This window comes from Buceros rhinoceros, unplaced genomic scaffold (genome assembly GCF_000710305.1).
Source record: "Buceros rhinoceros silvestris isolate BGI_N320 unplaced genomic scaffold, ASM71030v1 scaffold8199, whole genome shotgun sequence".
NCBI lineage: Eukaryota > Metazoa > Chordata > Aves > Bucerotiformes > Bucerotidae > Buceros > Buceros rhinoceros.
Window position 1 is genome coordinate 55,164 of NW_010430899.1, and position 14,999 is coordinate 70,162.

General features: G+C 46.9%; 1 protein-coding gene across 1 annotated transcript in view; it reads left to right on the top strand.

Annotated features, from left to right (window-relative positions):
• Positions 1-13,638, top strand: part of MED12L (mediator complex subunit 12-like) — a 19,725-nt gene extending 6,087 nt beyond the window's left edge. Inside the window, exons 6-16 of the mRNA XM_010143182.1 lie at positions 1,797-1,938; positions 2,792-2,912; positions 3,543-3,644; positions 5,335-5,448; positions 6,047-6,246; positions 6,775-6,963; positions 7,948-8,022; positions 8,659-8,820; positions 10,541-10,652; positions 11,643-11,732; positions 13,546-13,638. Of these exons, the coding sequence (XP_010141484.1) occupies positions 1,797-1,938; positions 2,792-2,912; positions 3,543-3,644; positions 5,335-5,448; positions 6,047-6,246; positions 6,775-6,963; positions 7,948-8,022; positions 8,659-8,730 (1,015 nt within the window). The 3' untranslated portion in view covers positions 8,731-8,820; positions 10,541-10,652; positions 11,643-11,732; positions 13,546-13,638. The remainder of the gene's footprint in view (positions 1-1,796; positions 1,939-2,791; positions 2,913-3,542; positions 3,645-5,334; positions 5,449-6,046; positions 6,247-6,774; positions 6,964-7,947; positions 8,023-8,658; positions 8,821-10,540; positions 10,653-11,642; positions 11,733-13,545) is intronic.
• The last annotated feature ends 1,361 nt before the right edge of the window (positions 13,639-14,999 follow it).

The following is a 14,999-nucleotide window of genomic DNA, read 5'->3' on the forward strand; positions in this document are numbered from 1 at the left end:
GGTTGTCCTCACCACCAGCAGGTCCTGGCTCCTGCCACTGTCACGTGAAGCTTTGGTCTCATCCAGCATGATGCTTCTCGGGCCTTGAGTCTGTTACATCTTTTTAGATGATCTCAAGGTACTGACAAGAAGAGTAGTGAAGAACCCTTGTAGCAAAACACCATTAGTGTCAGGGTTTTACACTGACAGCATGGTTTCTTCTGTAATTCAGACGAGCTTCTCTCAGTTGCTTCCTCCTTCCAGTGTGTAAACACATAAATTTGGCCCTCTTGGGAGAATGGAGCACGGCAGTGTTGACCCTATTCTACCCTGGGTTTCCATTCTGCAAAGCTGGTGGCGCAGGGTGAAGTGGACACCGGTTTTCAGCTCTACCCTTTACCCCTGCCCCCAGGACCTTTATTGCTCTTCCACAATCAAACCAACCAAAACTTGGTGTTCTGTTCCGATTCTGTTCCAATTCTTACTTAGAAATTCTTGCCCTTGGTAGTCAGGCTGAGAGGCAGCAGTAGCTGACAGCCTTTTTTAAGGTTGCTGGCAGATCACAAAACTCAAGGAAATAGTGGAAAATCTGTTTCTTTTCTTTTCTGATTGACTCCTCCCCAAAGCATGTGCAGTCCCTGTGTCTCTCTCCCTGTCCCTAGTATGAAGCCATCTCTGGAATTCCAGAGCAGATCTGGGGTAGGCCAGAGAAATGACCAGGGGCCTGGAACCCCTCTGCTGGGAGGAGAGGGGAGAGAACTGGGGGTGTCCAGCCTGGAGCAGAGAAGGCTGCGGGGAGACCTTAGTGCAGCCTGTCAGTGCTGCAAGGGGCTGTCCGAAAGCTGGGGAGGGGCTGGTCAGCAGGGGCTGTGGGGACAGGACAGGGGTGATGGTTCAGCTGACCCTTTCAGTGCTGCATGTGGCTGTCCGAAAGCTGGGGAGGGGCTGTTCAGCAGTGGCTGTGTGGACAGGACAAGGAGCAACTGTTTAAAACTGAAAGAGGGTAGAGCTAGATGGGACATGAGGAAGGAGCTCTTCACTGTGAGGGTGGGGAGGCTTTGGAAGGAGTTGTCCAGAGAGGCTGTGGATGTCCCAGCCCTGCAAGTGCTCAAAGCCAGGCTGGACAAAGCTAGGCTGGAGCAACCTGGTCTGGTGGATGGTGTCCCTGCTCACGGCAGGGGGGTTGGAACTAGGTGAGCTGTAAAGATCCCTTCCAACCCAGCCCAGGCTGTGATTCTGTGAAACATGGGCCTTCCCTGGCAGAGCAGAGCAGCTGTGAGGAAGCAGTTTTGTAAGAGCAACAAAGGGGAACACCTAAATGTGGCCAAACGGGTTTCACTGTGGAATAGAGAAAAAATAACTTGCACTGGGATGAGTCAACTCTGCTCTGTTTTCTAGAACGTTACATAACTCTGAGTCACATGCCGAACTGCACCTCGCTCGGTGCTGATCTGTGAAGTAAAGGTCATTGATGCCAGCTGATCTGGTGACCTCCTCCCTCCTGAACAGCAGTGCTGGCCTGGCGCAGGGCGGGAGGGCTCCTGCAGCGAGGTGCGGCTGGGGACCTGGGGCTGCGGGGGTGGGCAGCACATGCACCGCTTCCCCGTGGCGTGTATGTGTGAAGGAGGATGTTCGTGTGGCAGCGTCAAGGGAAGGCCAGTGTGTACAGCAGCAGAATCGCTTGTGGGCATAAACCCCTACCTTAAGTGAGGAAATACCTCACAATGGTTCTTCTGCCAGACTGATCTGCTTTCACCAAAGTATTTGCTGTTTACAAAATATCTTGCTTCTGTATTAGCTTTTCTCTTCTTTCCTAGGATTAATGACATAGCAAACCTTTGCGCAGAGCTGACGGCATGCTGCACGGTGCTTAGCTCAGAGTGGGTAGGGGTCGTAAAAGCTCTTTGCTGCTCTTCAAATCATGTCTGGGGTTTCAATGACCTGCTCTGCAGTGTGGATGTAAGTTCAATGTCTTCTGAAGTACCTGTTAAACCCATTTACCGAGGTTGTGCTTAGAGGCGTAGTGAGGTTTCCTTTCAGTGCCAAATGCGGAGCACGAGTTTAGCCCTGTAACTGAGTTTCCAAGTTTGTTTGAGTTTGTAATGAGATTCTTGATTGATTTTTATTCTTTCCTACGTCTTCAGGGTTGATGTAGAATTTGGGCAGTGCTGTGATTTATTTACTCTCTGTAGATTACTTTTCTTTATTACAGAATGATAGGGGATACCAGAGGTGCTCTTGGGAAGGAGCAGCCATGGCCCTGTGCCATATCTAAACCGCAGATGTCTGTGCACATAACAGTCTCCACCTTAGAGACCCCATTTTGGGGTTGGCTCTTAAAGTGTAGAAGGGGTGGTGAGCTTTGCTGTTCCTTACTCCCCAGTGTAAGTTCCCGTCTTCCTGTTAAAGGCAGCAGGAGTACGGTGACTAATGTAACCCAGTATCTGTTTCAATATATTTATCTCCAGTTTGATTACACTGACCCTTAGGAACAGATTGGAGCTGTGTGCTTTGGGAACCTGTAACTGTCCTAAAGCTAAGGAGCAAGTACCAGTGTTACATCTTTTTACAAAATGATAACATTTTTAAACAGTTCTTATAAGACTGATGTTTTTATTTTGAGATTTGTGGTATTTGAAATAGGTATTTGTTGTAATTAAGAGCTATCAGTATTTGCCATGAAGAGTTCAGGAAATGCATTAAAATGAAGAGACACATGCTTATGTGTAAGCATTTTACCATTTATTCCTTAATAGTCGTGGCAGTGGTGTGCGCGCCGTTATGTGAAACCTTGCCATGTTTTCCCTTGCAGGTGAGTGACCTGTCGTTCCACGATTCCCTGGCCACTTTCATTGCCATACTGATCGCCCGGCAGTGCTTTTCTCTGGAAGACGTGGTTCAGCATGTTGCACTGCCTTCTCTTCTTGCAGCTGGTAAGAAAACAGCGAGAGAAAAACTTAAAATGAGAAACTTAAGCGTGTCCTTAATAATCCTTCACTGGTTGGCAGCTGTTGTGCGCTGCGGTGCGTGTTCCTGCAGCTCCCAGAAGGAGCGATACGCAGTTGGATCAGAGAACCCACAGCCGCGCAGTGTCCCCTTACGTTATGCAGCCTCCCCTGCTGCTCACACGTCGTTTCCGTGCTGCGATATATGCTCAAGTGCCTGCCCGATCTCCTCAGGCTGTTCGTTTCCTTCTGGCCTCGGCCTGCCTGATGTTGGCATTGTCTCTCTGACCACTGTAGCTGTGGTCCTCTTTGTTGGCCACTTCACCCATTTCTCTTCACTTTCTGCTTTGATCTGTGCTCCTTGTTTCTGCTTTGACTGTCAAAAGCCATTTTAACCAGGTGTTCTCTCCTGCTGCTTCTTAGATCTCTTGCTTCCCAAAACCCATACCGTTTGTTCCTGCTTTTTAATGACTCAAGCCTGTAAATGCTGATTCCTGTAGATTAAATTATTGAATTTCCATTTCAAATGGGGCTGTGAGGTAGAACATTTCCAGGCCTGCCACTGGGACTCCTGAGGTCCTGGGCAGATGCTGTATATCCCCGTCCCATCTTCTGTAGCCTGTGGAGATCCAGATGCCGAGCCTGGGGCGCGGATGACCTGCCGGCTGCTCCTGCACCTCTTCAGGACACCCCAGGTCTGCCTCTTTCCCCAGGGAGCAGGTACGTTGCCTGTTGCATGGTCCTTCATTTCAGAGAGCGAACCCAGGCAGCTTCTGGTGCCCTCAGGTTTCATATGTGAGGATATCTGTAGTGCAAGGAGATGTGATTGCCTGGGTAAAGTTACTGATGTTTCACTAGCAAAAAGGTGATGCTTACTGTTCTTACTTGTTTGGGAAGTGGTTTATATACATGTAGAACTATCAAAGTTTGCTGAAACTTACTCATTATCACTTGGCCACCCTGTTGTGGCATAACGGCAATGTAAAACTCAGCCGTATTCCTATTGCAGCTTGGGAAAGAAAATAAGTTTTATCACAGCATCTGTGTGCACCTCAGCCAAGAGGAATATGTGTAGGAGAACTGTTCTGTCCCGACAGTTCTCCTTTTGGTTTGGAACTTCACTGAAACGACCAGGTGAGCCTGGGACCTGTGAATACTGGTTTTGGCCAGTGCTGCTGGTGGCAGTGGGAGTACACGTCACAGTCCCCCCCTTCCTCCGTCCTGAGTGCTGTCAGGGCAGTGCCAGTTCCTGGAGCGGGTCACCTCTCAGAGACAGAGAAACTAACAGGGATACAAGTGATGCACGTTGGTAGTCTTGCGGGTGAATTGGAATTAAACGTGATCTTAAACAGGGTAGAGTAAATCATCTAGTCCAGCGAAGGAAACATGAGGAAATTAGTTCTCAGAGTGTATTAATGTAGTTCTTTTTCCTTTTAAATTTGAATGGTCTGTGGTCTGACCTGTGTGTATTTACCACAGACTAAAAGAGGAAGGAGAAAGGGAAGAAACAAGCACCTACCAGTTAAAAGGAAAGAAGCCTGGAAACACCCTGTGTTTTGACTTAGCAGATTTGCTGAAATACTTATGACAAGACTATTTCTATAGGAAAATGAAATGGAGGAGGGGAAAAAAAATCATCTCTAATGTGGTGTCACATTCTTCTATCTAAAAGTATTAATTTCCTTTTTTGACCAGAAATTAATGAGCATTTGTTGCATATTTGACCAAACCAAGTAGGAGCCATGAAAAACACTGTCAGAGTAACCGAAATAAGTCACATGGTCCCAAGCCTCCCCAGAAATAAAACTGGATTTGAATGGATAGGAGAAATCATGTCTGAGCTCTAGGAGGTGCAGACCAAACAAAACGTGACCCTGTTGCAGACTCTTCTTATGTGGGGCTCAGTTAACCACCTCAGAAGGGTGGTAGGTGCATCCTCCCTGTCTGCCCTTCACTCTGGTGTTCCCCTTCGAGCTAGGAAAAGCACTCACAGACTTCCTTCACCTCTGCTGCTGAGCTGCAGGATCAGGCTGAGCTGTGCAACAGGCATTTATATTAATTATTTTAACCTCATTGTGAGGAAGACTAGATGAGGGAAGTAATTTCCTAAATCTGCGAAGTCAAAACCAAAATACACTTCAGTGTCTCACTGTGGCTGAATTCACTGTTTACACGGACCCAGTGAAATGGCAGGAACCTCTTCCTGTGTAAAGGGCTTATTTTGATATTAATGCACATGCACTGTAACAGTTGGTTTTAATGACTTACCTGTTCTTCAGTTCCAGAGAACTCAGTCCTTCATTCAGTTGTTGTCCTTCCACAGCTATGCTAGATGAGAAGGATTTTGTATGAGGAAATTTTAGTTGGTGAATAACACCCATTTTCTAAAGATTTTCTCTGCTTTCCATAGGGAAATTATTTCCTGGAATCCGTTCCTCTTGCGATCGTCACCTCTTGGCTGCTGCTCACAACAGTATAGAAGTGGGAGCCGTGTTTGCAGTCTTAAAGGCAATTTTGATGCTTGGTAAGGTTCTGCAGAGTTGTGTGTAATGGATTTTGTTCTAGTGTTTTGGGTAAAAAACCAGATCACACTGGCTCACTCCCCTGGGAATGCTCCTGGGAAAGGAAAACCGTGAGGACAGGAGAAAAACGTGGATGCTGTCTGTGCTCGTGAGACTGTTGAGCAGCATTTACCCCACAGGTCAAGAGACAGAATTTTTCCCTGGTGAGTCAGCCCTGGCTGAGGAGGCTTTAAGCAGATGGGTCTTATTCCTGTTTGACCCCTACCTCTGCCACCAAATCCCAGTACTTCTCACTCAGGCGAGTCCCTCTCAAATACAGAGAGGAAATATGATCTCGGATCGTTTTCCCTACCTTTTTTCTGTGTTTTACCACAAATCAAATGTGTCATTGTGGAAGCTGTAAAAGAATCCCTGCTAAGCTGTACGAAGTGCAGCGAGCGGCCAGTGCTTTGCCCATGGTGGCTTTTGGAGTCTGCTAGTGCTGCCTCACTCCTGCATTACTGCTCAGCTGGCCCCTGCCCCCAAAGACATCCCTTGGCGGGTCATGGTCTGGAGCATGGGGGCCTGGGTGGGAGTTCACCCTGTGCTTCTGCCCTACAGGTGATGCCGGAATTGGCAGCAGCAGCGTCAGCTCCTTGAAGAGTGAAGACTTCCATGTGAGAGGCTTGTTAGATGACCTCAGTGAGGATGAAATCTGGGGCTCCTCTCACACTTTGAAATTGTGCGGAAAAGCTGTTTCCATAGAAACTGCAAGTTTAAGCGAGTATGCTAGATATGTGCTAAGAACAATTTGCCAGCAGGTGAGCTCTAAAACTACTCCTCTGCCCTCAGTGGAGAAACCCTGTTGCTGTATTTGAAAAGTGTGGCAGGTATTTTGGTGCGAAATGAATGTATTTCAATAGTGCGGTTCCGTTTGGCTTTCCGATTTGGACAACTTATACAAGGAGTAGTATCTTACCAGGGGGAAGAAATTGCTTTAGCATCTCCCTGCACTGTATCAGCATCGAGGTGTTTCTCCTACCTGACTCTCGAGCTCTTTGAGAAGGCAGTAGGACCAGTCCATCAGCTGTCTGCTCCAAGTGCTTTTGCAGAAGAATTTGTTTTCCTGCAGAGTTACTTTTGAAGTACAGAAGGGATGAATTCTGGAAAACCTGCTAACAGTCATATTCTTTCAGGTGGTACTGAATGACAGAAGACATTTCTAATCTCACGTGTCACGTGAACCATAGTTCTCTTCAAGTTCTGCGTATGGAGAATCGCTTCTGTGTAGCTCACCAACGGTATTGCCTCAAAACCCCCTTGTGAATCTGTTGCCTGTTTCCTTACAGGAATGGGTTGGAGAGCACTGTCTGAAAGAACCCGAGAGGCTGTGCACAGACAAAGATCTGATTTTGGATCCTGTTCTTTCAAACAAACAAGCACAGAAACTCCTTCAACTTATCTGTTATCCTCATGGTATCAAGGAATGCTCCGAGGGTGACAGCCCTCAGAGGCAGCACATCAAACGCATTCTTCAGGTAATGCAGAGGCGAAAGAGTGCAAGAGCTGCCTGTGATGCCCTGACTCCTAACCTGTCGTTCTGCAGCACCACCGAGTGACACCGACTGGCAGACCCTAGTGCCGTCAGGCATTAGTTCCCTCTTTAAAGAGTGTGTGTGTGTGTGTGTGTGTGTGTGTTCAGGATCTCCAATCTCGTTGTACATGTTTTATGGTGTGACTCCCAGTGCCTCGTTCTTTCCAGTTCCACAGCTGTGGAGGAAGCAAGCGTGCAGCACCTGCTGCTCGTCGTTGTCCATTGCTGGGAGGGCTCTGGAACTGGAGCTGCTGTTTGGGTGGCTCAGGTGGAGAAGCCCCTGTTTCAGCAGGGCTCTGTGATGGTGTCGGAGTGACAGGCACTCCTGCTCCTCGGAAGAGGCTCAAGTGCCTTCACAGACAGTCCTGAACTGATCATTTCTACAAATTCAGCTGCATTAGGGACACTTCATTTCTCAAGCTACTGAATAGATTTTTCTTTGTGTAGCCCTGTGAAGAATCAAGTCAGCAATATGTGGGCCAGGATAAGCAGTGATCAGTGTCCTGCAGATTAATCACTTCAGCTGCTGCCTTTGCTTTAATTGTGTCCAGATGGCCTTGTGCCAAACACAGACGTGTGCGCTTGGATGGCAATGCCATGGATTAATGGAATTACCAAAGAAACAGCAAATTATGTTTTCCATATTCGTATTTAACTAAACTCAGATTCCGCAGAGAGCGAGATTTTTATCCAGAAAGGTTGTCTGGGTAAAGTTTTGAGTAACGGTATTATCTGCCCAGCTGTGGAAGTTAACGCACGCCCTTTAATAGGGCTGGTGTTTTGGCGTGCCATTAGACCGTTAAAAGGAGCAGAGATCTGCTTGTGAGATGAGGCTTTTGCATGTAATGTGTTCAGTTATGAGACTGATGTTCTTCTTCAGACCTGTGACGTGTTGCCATTTGTATTTGCTTTGTTAATTCTCACCTAGAACTTGGACCAGTGGACTCTCCGGCAGTCTTGGTTGGAGCTGCAGCTAATGATCAAACAGTGCATGAAGGAGCCTGTGAGTATTGGTTTTCAAACTTTCTTATCTAAATATTGAATGCAAAAAAGTATGTTAAATTTTAACGTAGTCCACGAGCAAGCATACCATGAATGTGCTAGTTTACTTATGTTTTACTGTAGGGTTCTGGGTCTGTGGCTGAAATGAACAGCTTGTTGGATAATATTGCAAAGGCGACAATAGAGGTGTTTCAGCAATCCGCTGATCTAAACAATAACTCTTCTAACTCTGGTATAGGCCTCTTCAATCCAAACTCTGTTGGAAATGCTGACACAAGTAATACAAGACAGAATGGTAAAAAGACATTCCTAAGGTATTTTTTTGTAGCACCTTTTTAATTATTTTAGCCAACATGCTTAATTATGTGTAGATTGCCTAGATGTTTTTGCACTTGAAACAGGATTGTACAGAAATGAGTTATCTGCAGGTTACTTCTGTTTACTTTTGTTTAACAATAAATATAGTTACTATTCCGAGTTTTCTGGAAACCAGAAATTGTGGCTGCTTAGTCCACGCTAGTTACTCCCGATGCATTATGTCACCTGCCTTATTAAAGCAGTTCAGTCTTAAAACAGCTAATACTGGTTGCAAAACTACACGGGTGTTTTGGCTGAAATAAGTTTGTTCTACTTCTAGTTCCTCCGAGCGGCGAGGAGTGTGGCTGGTGGCTCCCTTGATTGCAAAACTGCCTACTTCAGTTCAAGGTAGGGTCTTGAAAGCTGCGGGAGAGGAGCTGGAGAAAGGTCAGCATTTGGGGTCGTCTTCTAAGAAGGAAAGAGATAGACAGAAACAGAAAAGGTACGGCCTTGAGAAATCCCTGTTCCTAGAGCTAAGGGTGCTTTTGAAAGAGGGGTTTCCTGAGGGCTGGATTTTGGCTTCACAAAACCCCGCTGGTTCCCATTTGTGGAGCAAAAAGTTGTCAGCCCTAAACCATGGTGGAGTTTCACTGTAGTTCAGGCTATTTCTTTGGTAAGCTTCTTATGGAAAGTATCAACCCCCAGAAGGTCTGTGTGCCATGCGAGCTTTTGTTGAAGGACGCTCCGTGTTAGCTCTGTGAGGCCATCTCTTCCTCGTCCTTCTCATTCACTTGTAGTAGCTGCTTGATCTGTTGCTAGATGGTGCCTTCCGGATCTCTTCGTTAGGTGTTTCTGAGCATCTCAGCACTTTTCCATGATTCTTTTCCTACGGGGAAAAGTGTAGCGTGGGAAGTCTAACCCAAGCCTCTTTCAAAGCCAAAATAAAAGTCTATAGGAACTGCTGAGCCCTTCCTCCATGGCGGCTTCTACATGTAGAAGTAAAAGCATTTACAAAGTTGTTCTAGTTGTAGCAATAAATGACTTCCCTGTGTACTTTTTGAAGCTTTTCAATCTCTTATTGGTTAAAATCAAACCTTACTACCGTGAGTGACAAGTCCAATGATACTATGGGGAAGTATGAGATCTCATATTACACACGGAGAGCTCTTCTCTCAGACCCTGCTCTGTGTAGCAGGGATAGCAACTGCAGTAAGAACTGTCTCACAATGTGTAAATTCTTCTTGTGGAAGTTCTTGAGAAAATGAAGAGGAGTTCCTCCCACGTTGTTCCTGAAATCTGAAAAATCCCGGTTCAACACAGCTTTCAAAGTGCAGAACTTTGCTCTGTTGATGGGTCAGGGGATTTTGCCTTTCCTTCATACTAATTGTCACCTACATCGTTGAAGTCAGGTTAACTGCCAGATGGACACAGCTGTTGAAATGAATATCTGTAATAAATACCCACGTGTACATGTGGGTACGTATTGGTGCTGCGTTTACAGATGCATGAAATTTCCAAGGAACCTGTATGCCTGGAACTTCAAAAATCATGGTGTGAACTGTTCCTCAGGTCCCTTTGCTGACGGTTTTAACTTCTACTTCACATGTTAAATTAATCTTCGTGTGTTTCTCTCAGTTTGTCTTAATTTTGTGTTTATAATGGGTACATGTTAATGTAAGCAAACAAACGTACGTTTAAAAACATCTGAAAGCCCCTGCACTGGTCTGGCCTGTCCCCTGCAGCCAGCTAAAGCTCAGCTCCCTGTGTGGAGACAGCCCGTGTCGGGACTCCCGTGCAGTTTGGGCAGCTGTCGCGCCCTCAGTGCTTGGAGGGGGAACTTGCTGCAGGCCACTGATGTGGATTAGAAGCCTCAGCTGAAATTATACCCCTGTTTAGTCAAAGTGGTTTAAAATGACACGTTCCACTCCTGCGCCAGGCTGTCAAGGCCCACGCAGTTCTCGGTCCTGCAGTGCCCTGAGCTAGGCGGGTTCTTGAGAACGATGTGTGTCACGCGTGCCTTTCTCCTGGCTGCGCACTGCCCGCTCATGTGCGTGTTCTCCTCGTTCCTCTGGCAAGGCTTCCACTTACTAACCCAGAAACCGATCCCGATGCGGGCAGTGCCACTGCTGGGGCGAAACAGCAGGCAAAACAGGGAAGGGAGTGGGGCTGGGAAGTATCAAAAAAACTTTACTAATCGACTTCTGTGTTTGCCTCTCTTGAAGCATGTCTCTTTTGAGTCAGCAGCCTTTCCTTTCATTGGTACTTACCTGCCTTAAGGGACAGGATGAGCAACGGGAAGGGCTTCTAACATCACTGCAGAATCAAGTCAATCAGGTAAAACAAGCACAGAGCCATGAGCACCCTTCCTTAGATGTTTATGTGTCATCAGATTCATGTGTACACGGTGGTGTCAATCCAGGAAAAGTACAGTGCAGTGGAATGCCAAAAGGAACCGTCTGAGGAGGAAAGGGGAGGTGCTCGCTCCTTTCTGAGAGCGATTGCATCTTTTTTTTTTTTTCTGAAATTGTTACAGAAAATCATAAGGAACTTGAGTCTGCTTTCAGTTCCACTGAGAGGAACAGTCTTTTGCTTGATCGTAAAAAGTTCTTGCAAGTTTGAAACTTTCCTTCTTTAGGAAAACTCTTCATCTTCTCCAGCTGGAACAGATTAAGAGGTTTTTGTATTTTAAAAACAATACTGCTAGTCCCAGACTGGCCCACCGCCTGCAGCTCTTCCTTTGGATCACAGGTGCTTCCTCACAACCTCTGCTGGTCTGCTTCAGACTTTCTGCTCCTCTCTGGTTCATGCTCTAGCCCTCGACAGCTCCTTAAGGCTGTCTTTAAAATGAATACACACAGTGCCCATTGTAGCGTGTCTTCCCTAAAGACAGGGAACGTGCTCCCCTGAAAGGCGGCTGATCTAGGTTCCCTAAGGTTCTGGTCACCTCTCATCCAGAGATCCCACCAGGTCCTCTTGGGAAGCTGCATCCAATGCCAGAGATCTGTTTACTAACCCATGGGGAACAGTTAAATAGGATGTGCGGAACAGTGTTTTTAATCAATGCATAGTGGAGCTGCTTATTTTCTTTTTGCTACAACAGGAAGATCTAGTCACACAATTGATTGCAAATTATCAGACCTTTACAAATTAATTTTTTCCCTTGCTCATTTGCTTAATGTGCTCTAAACCTTAAACAGGCACGAGGATAAAAGGCAGTTAATGTTTTATCATTCCTTATAGATAATGGTCACAAATACTTAAACTTCAAAGGGATAACATGCCTTTATAGGAAGAAAACAACCTTAATCAAATGCTTTTTCTTAGATCCTTAGTAACTGGAGAGAAGAACGGTACCAGGATGATGTTAAAGCTCGGCAAATGATGCATGAAGCTCTACAGCTTCGTCTGAACTTGGTAAGAAAACTTACGTGGTTATTCTGCTGTTATAAAAAGATACAGCAGCTTCTCTGGAGTAAGTGGTAAGGAGCAAGAAGCACCACATCAGGGGACCGCAGGGGCTGGGCACCACTGAGAGCTGGCAGCTGAGGCTGTTCCTCATCCCGTAGACCCCGGCATCAGGCATCTCCAGTGGGATGGGGACAGGCTGAGGCTGTGCCAGGACATCAGCCCGTGGAGGGAGCTCAGGATCAGGGCCTTCGAGGGGAGCAGGGCTCAGATGCAGCCCCGGTGTGGCCAGGCAGGGCTGTGGGGACAGGATCCTGACTGGGGCTCCTGGGCCAGGGCCGGGGCAGGAGTTAGTTCCAGGGACCTGGCCTGAAACAGCCAGAGCTGCTAGTGCCCCTTCTGCCTCGACACAAGGGAGTCCCTGCTCTGCTGCTGCTCTGCTCTGCTCTTCCATCTCGTTTGTTTCAGTGGATGACTCCTGGCCATAATGTTTGGCCTTTGTTGATGTAGAATGAATGGGAAGGACAGACTATACCTTATTCATGCCTTATTTTTGTGCTGCTTTCTTCCTTTCAGTGTCTCTGGCACCTCAGAAATGTATCATTTTTCTGTGGACACGCCAGGCCATTGCCCACTGATGGCTTCTCCCTATGTAACAAGCAAGGATTTGTGGATTAGGTGGACAGTATAGTTGAGACTTTCAGAGCTCTCGGGGAATCTAACATTTGGCTATAAACCACTTAGGCAGTTCAAGGAGACAAACTCAGCAAGGTTTAGGAGCTAAAAGCAGGTACTGAGAATGGAAAGAGTCTCTGTATTTACCCTGAAATAAGCTTTAAGTATGAGGAGGAATGTGTGAAGTGAAACAACTTCAAGCACAAACCGTGAGGGGATATAGAGCAATTACAAACATGACAAAAAGGTTTATTTTTGGAAAGCTGTGAAGTGGGAGACATCAGGAGAGATGATTTGATGCAGACACTGAGTGCAGGGGTAACGGGCAGAGTAGCAAAGCTGATGGCAGAGCAGGAAGCCCCTGGGCTGCCGTGCGCGGTGAGGACAGAGCAACGTGTCTCTCCGAGGCAGCCTGTTGAGGACAGGGAGGTGTTCGCTCCCTGGCAGGGTGGTCACTGTCTGGGGGCTTGAGCATGCTTTTGATAGCCAGAAGCGTTTGTACCTGTGGAGCCTGGGGGCCGGACTTGATGCGGGCCATCGGGTACTCAGGCTGGCAGCCTGAGCAGGGGTCTTGTGTTGCCACAGTTCGGTGCTTTGAAGGATGACTTTGGGCAGAACAGCTCCTTCTGGAAGCCAAGGCTTGTTTTACAGTGTCGTACTGCACTGGTGGAAATAGTGAAAAATTGGTCATAGGCTAAAATACGTCTTGTAGCAGTTCTTGTTTGCAGTCAATGCTATATTGTTCTTCAGGTTTTTTTCTTTTTGCACTGGACATTATTGTCTAATTTTGGGGTGTGGGAGGATGGTGACAACTATAAAGTTTCAATTTGACGCCTTCTCCATGCTGAGAATTTTTTCACTGACTCCAGTTTGTTGCACCAAACACAAAAGTGAAGATGTGAAACTGAAGCAGCAACGTAATCATATTTTGCTTTTCTGTAGTTCCTTCTTAGGAGCAGCTTTTTGCTGGGAACATGGGGTGGGGAGGAAGAATTTACACTTAAAGTCAGCACTTGAAGAGGGCGTTCAGCACACAGGAGTCGAGGGGCTGGATGGCGGTTTGTCCGTAGCAATCCATTCGCGAAGGGACACGTGTCCACATGTGAGATGCGTGCGGAGCCGGGCTATCTGCTGTGTTGTTTTGCAGGTAGGTGGCATGTTTGACACTGTGCAGAGGAGTACTCAGTGGACCACAGACTGGGCACTTCTGCTCCTCCAGATAATCACCTCGGGAACTGTTGATATGCAGACCAACAAGTATGTCTGCGCTGTTTAAGCAAGTTAACGCACGCCTGTAGTGCTTTTAAGTCTACGTTGCATGTGCTACTAGTACATTTTTCTTCCTATTACGCTTTTACTGCTTGAGTGCAACTTAACATGCTCGGTGCTGCTCTGGGGTGGGGAGCACCTCGGTTCTGGAAAGCGCTGCAGCCGCTCTTTGCGCTCACCTTTAACAAGCATGTCCCCGAGCGCTTTCCAAACTGGGAGCCTGTAATTCCTCCTGGCTGGCTGGCTCCAGCTCTGGGTTAGACACTGGAACGAGATCGGTCTGCACGTCCTGACGTTCCACCTGCACGCATAGGCTGGGGCTCGTGCATGCAGGCTCCAGGGTGTGTGGATGCAGAAAGCCCTGAAAAGCCCAGCTTGTCCCAGGAGCTGCGTTCGTGACCTTTGCCATGAAAATCTGTCCCCAGATCTCTTGGCAGTTGGTAGTTTCTTGGGCTAATACTTGTCTTTACTCTCAGCGAATTGTTCACGACCGTCCTCGATATGCTGGGTGTCCTCATCAATGGGACACTTGCCTCCGACCTGTCAAATGCTTCCCAAGGAGGGCCTGAAGAAAACAAAAGGGCTTACATGAATTTAGTGAAAAAACTAAAAGTAAGTGTTGTGTCTTGTCCCTCTCAGCATTTCTCCTGAACAGCGTTTGTGCTCATCTTTTAATGCTGTCATTTCCAGTGTCTGGGAAGGCCTCTTGGAAAAAGAGGAGAGGCTGAAACAGAGCTACTGATAACTAGGAGAAAAAAACCCAGAAACTAAAAGCACAGGACTGGGGGGGTGGGAAGAAAAGCTGCTAGTATTTTCTTCATATTAAATTAAAATTGGGAACCCTGCAAGACAATTAGTTACTTTTATTCAAGTCTGAGACAGTACGTTTGTATTACGTATTTTCTATGTTCTGTTTAAACAAGAAGAAAAGACAGCTTACATCCTGACATTCTTACAAAAAAGAAAAGGCCAAAAATCCTTGCAAAGGTGCTTGTTTAAATTTAGCACAAGTACAAGGAAGTGATTCACCCAGAAACTGGACTCTTGCTAAGACTGAAAGCAGTGCAGGGTTTCTCTTCCTTTCCTCCCGCTTTCTGTTTGATTGATCAGTGTATTTATTCTCTAGAAGGAGCTGGGGGACAAGCGGTCAGAGAGCATCGACAAGGTCCGCCAGCTGCTCCCGTTGCCAAAGCAGACATGTGATATTATTACTTGTGAGCCCATGGGATCCTTGATCGACACCAAGGGGAACAAAATTGCAGGATTTGACTCCATCGATAAGAAACAGGCAAGAGGTAATTGTTACTTTCATCTCGGTTTTTCCATGATTTT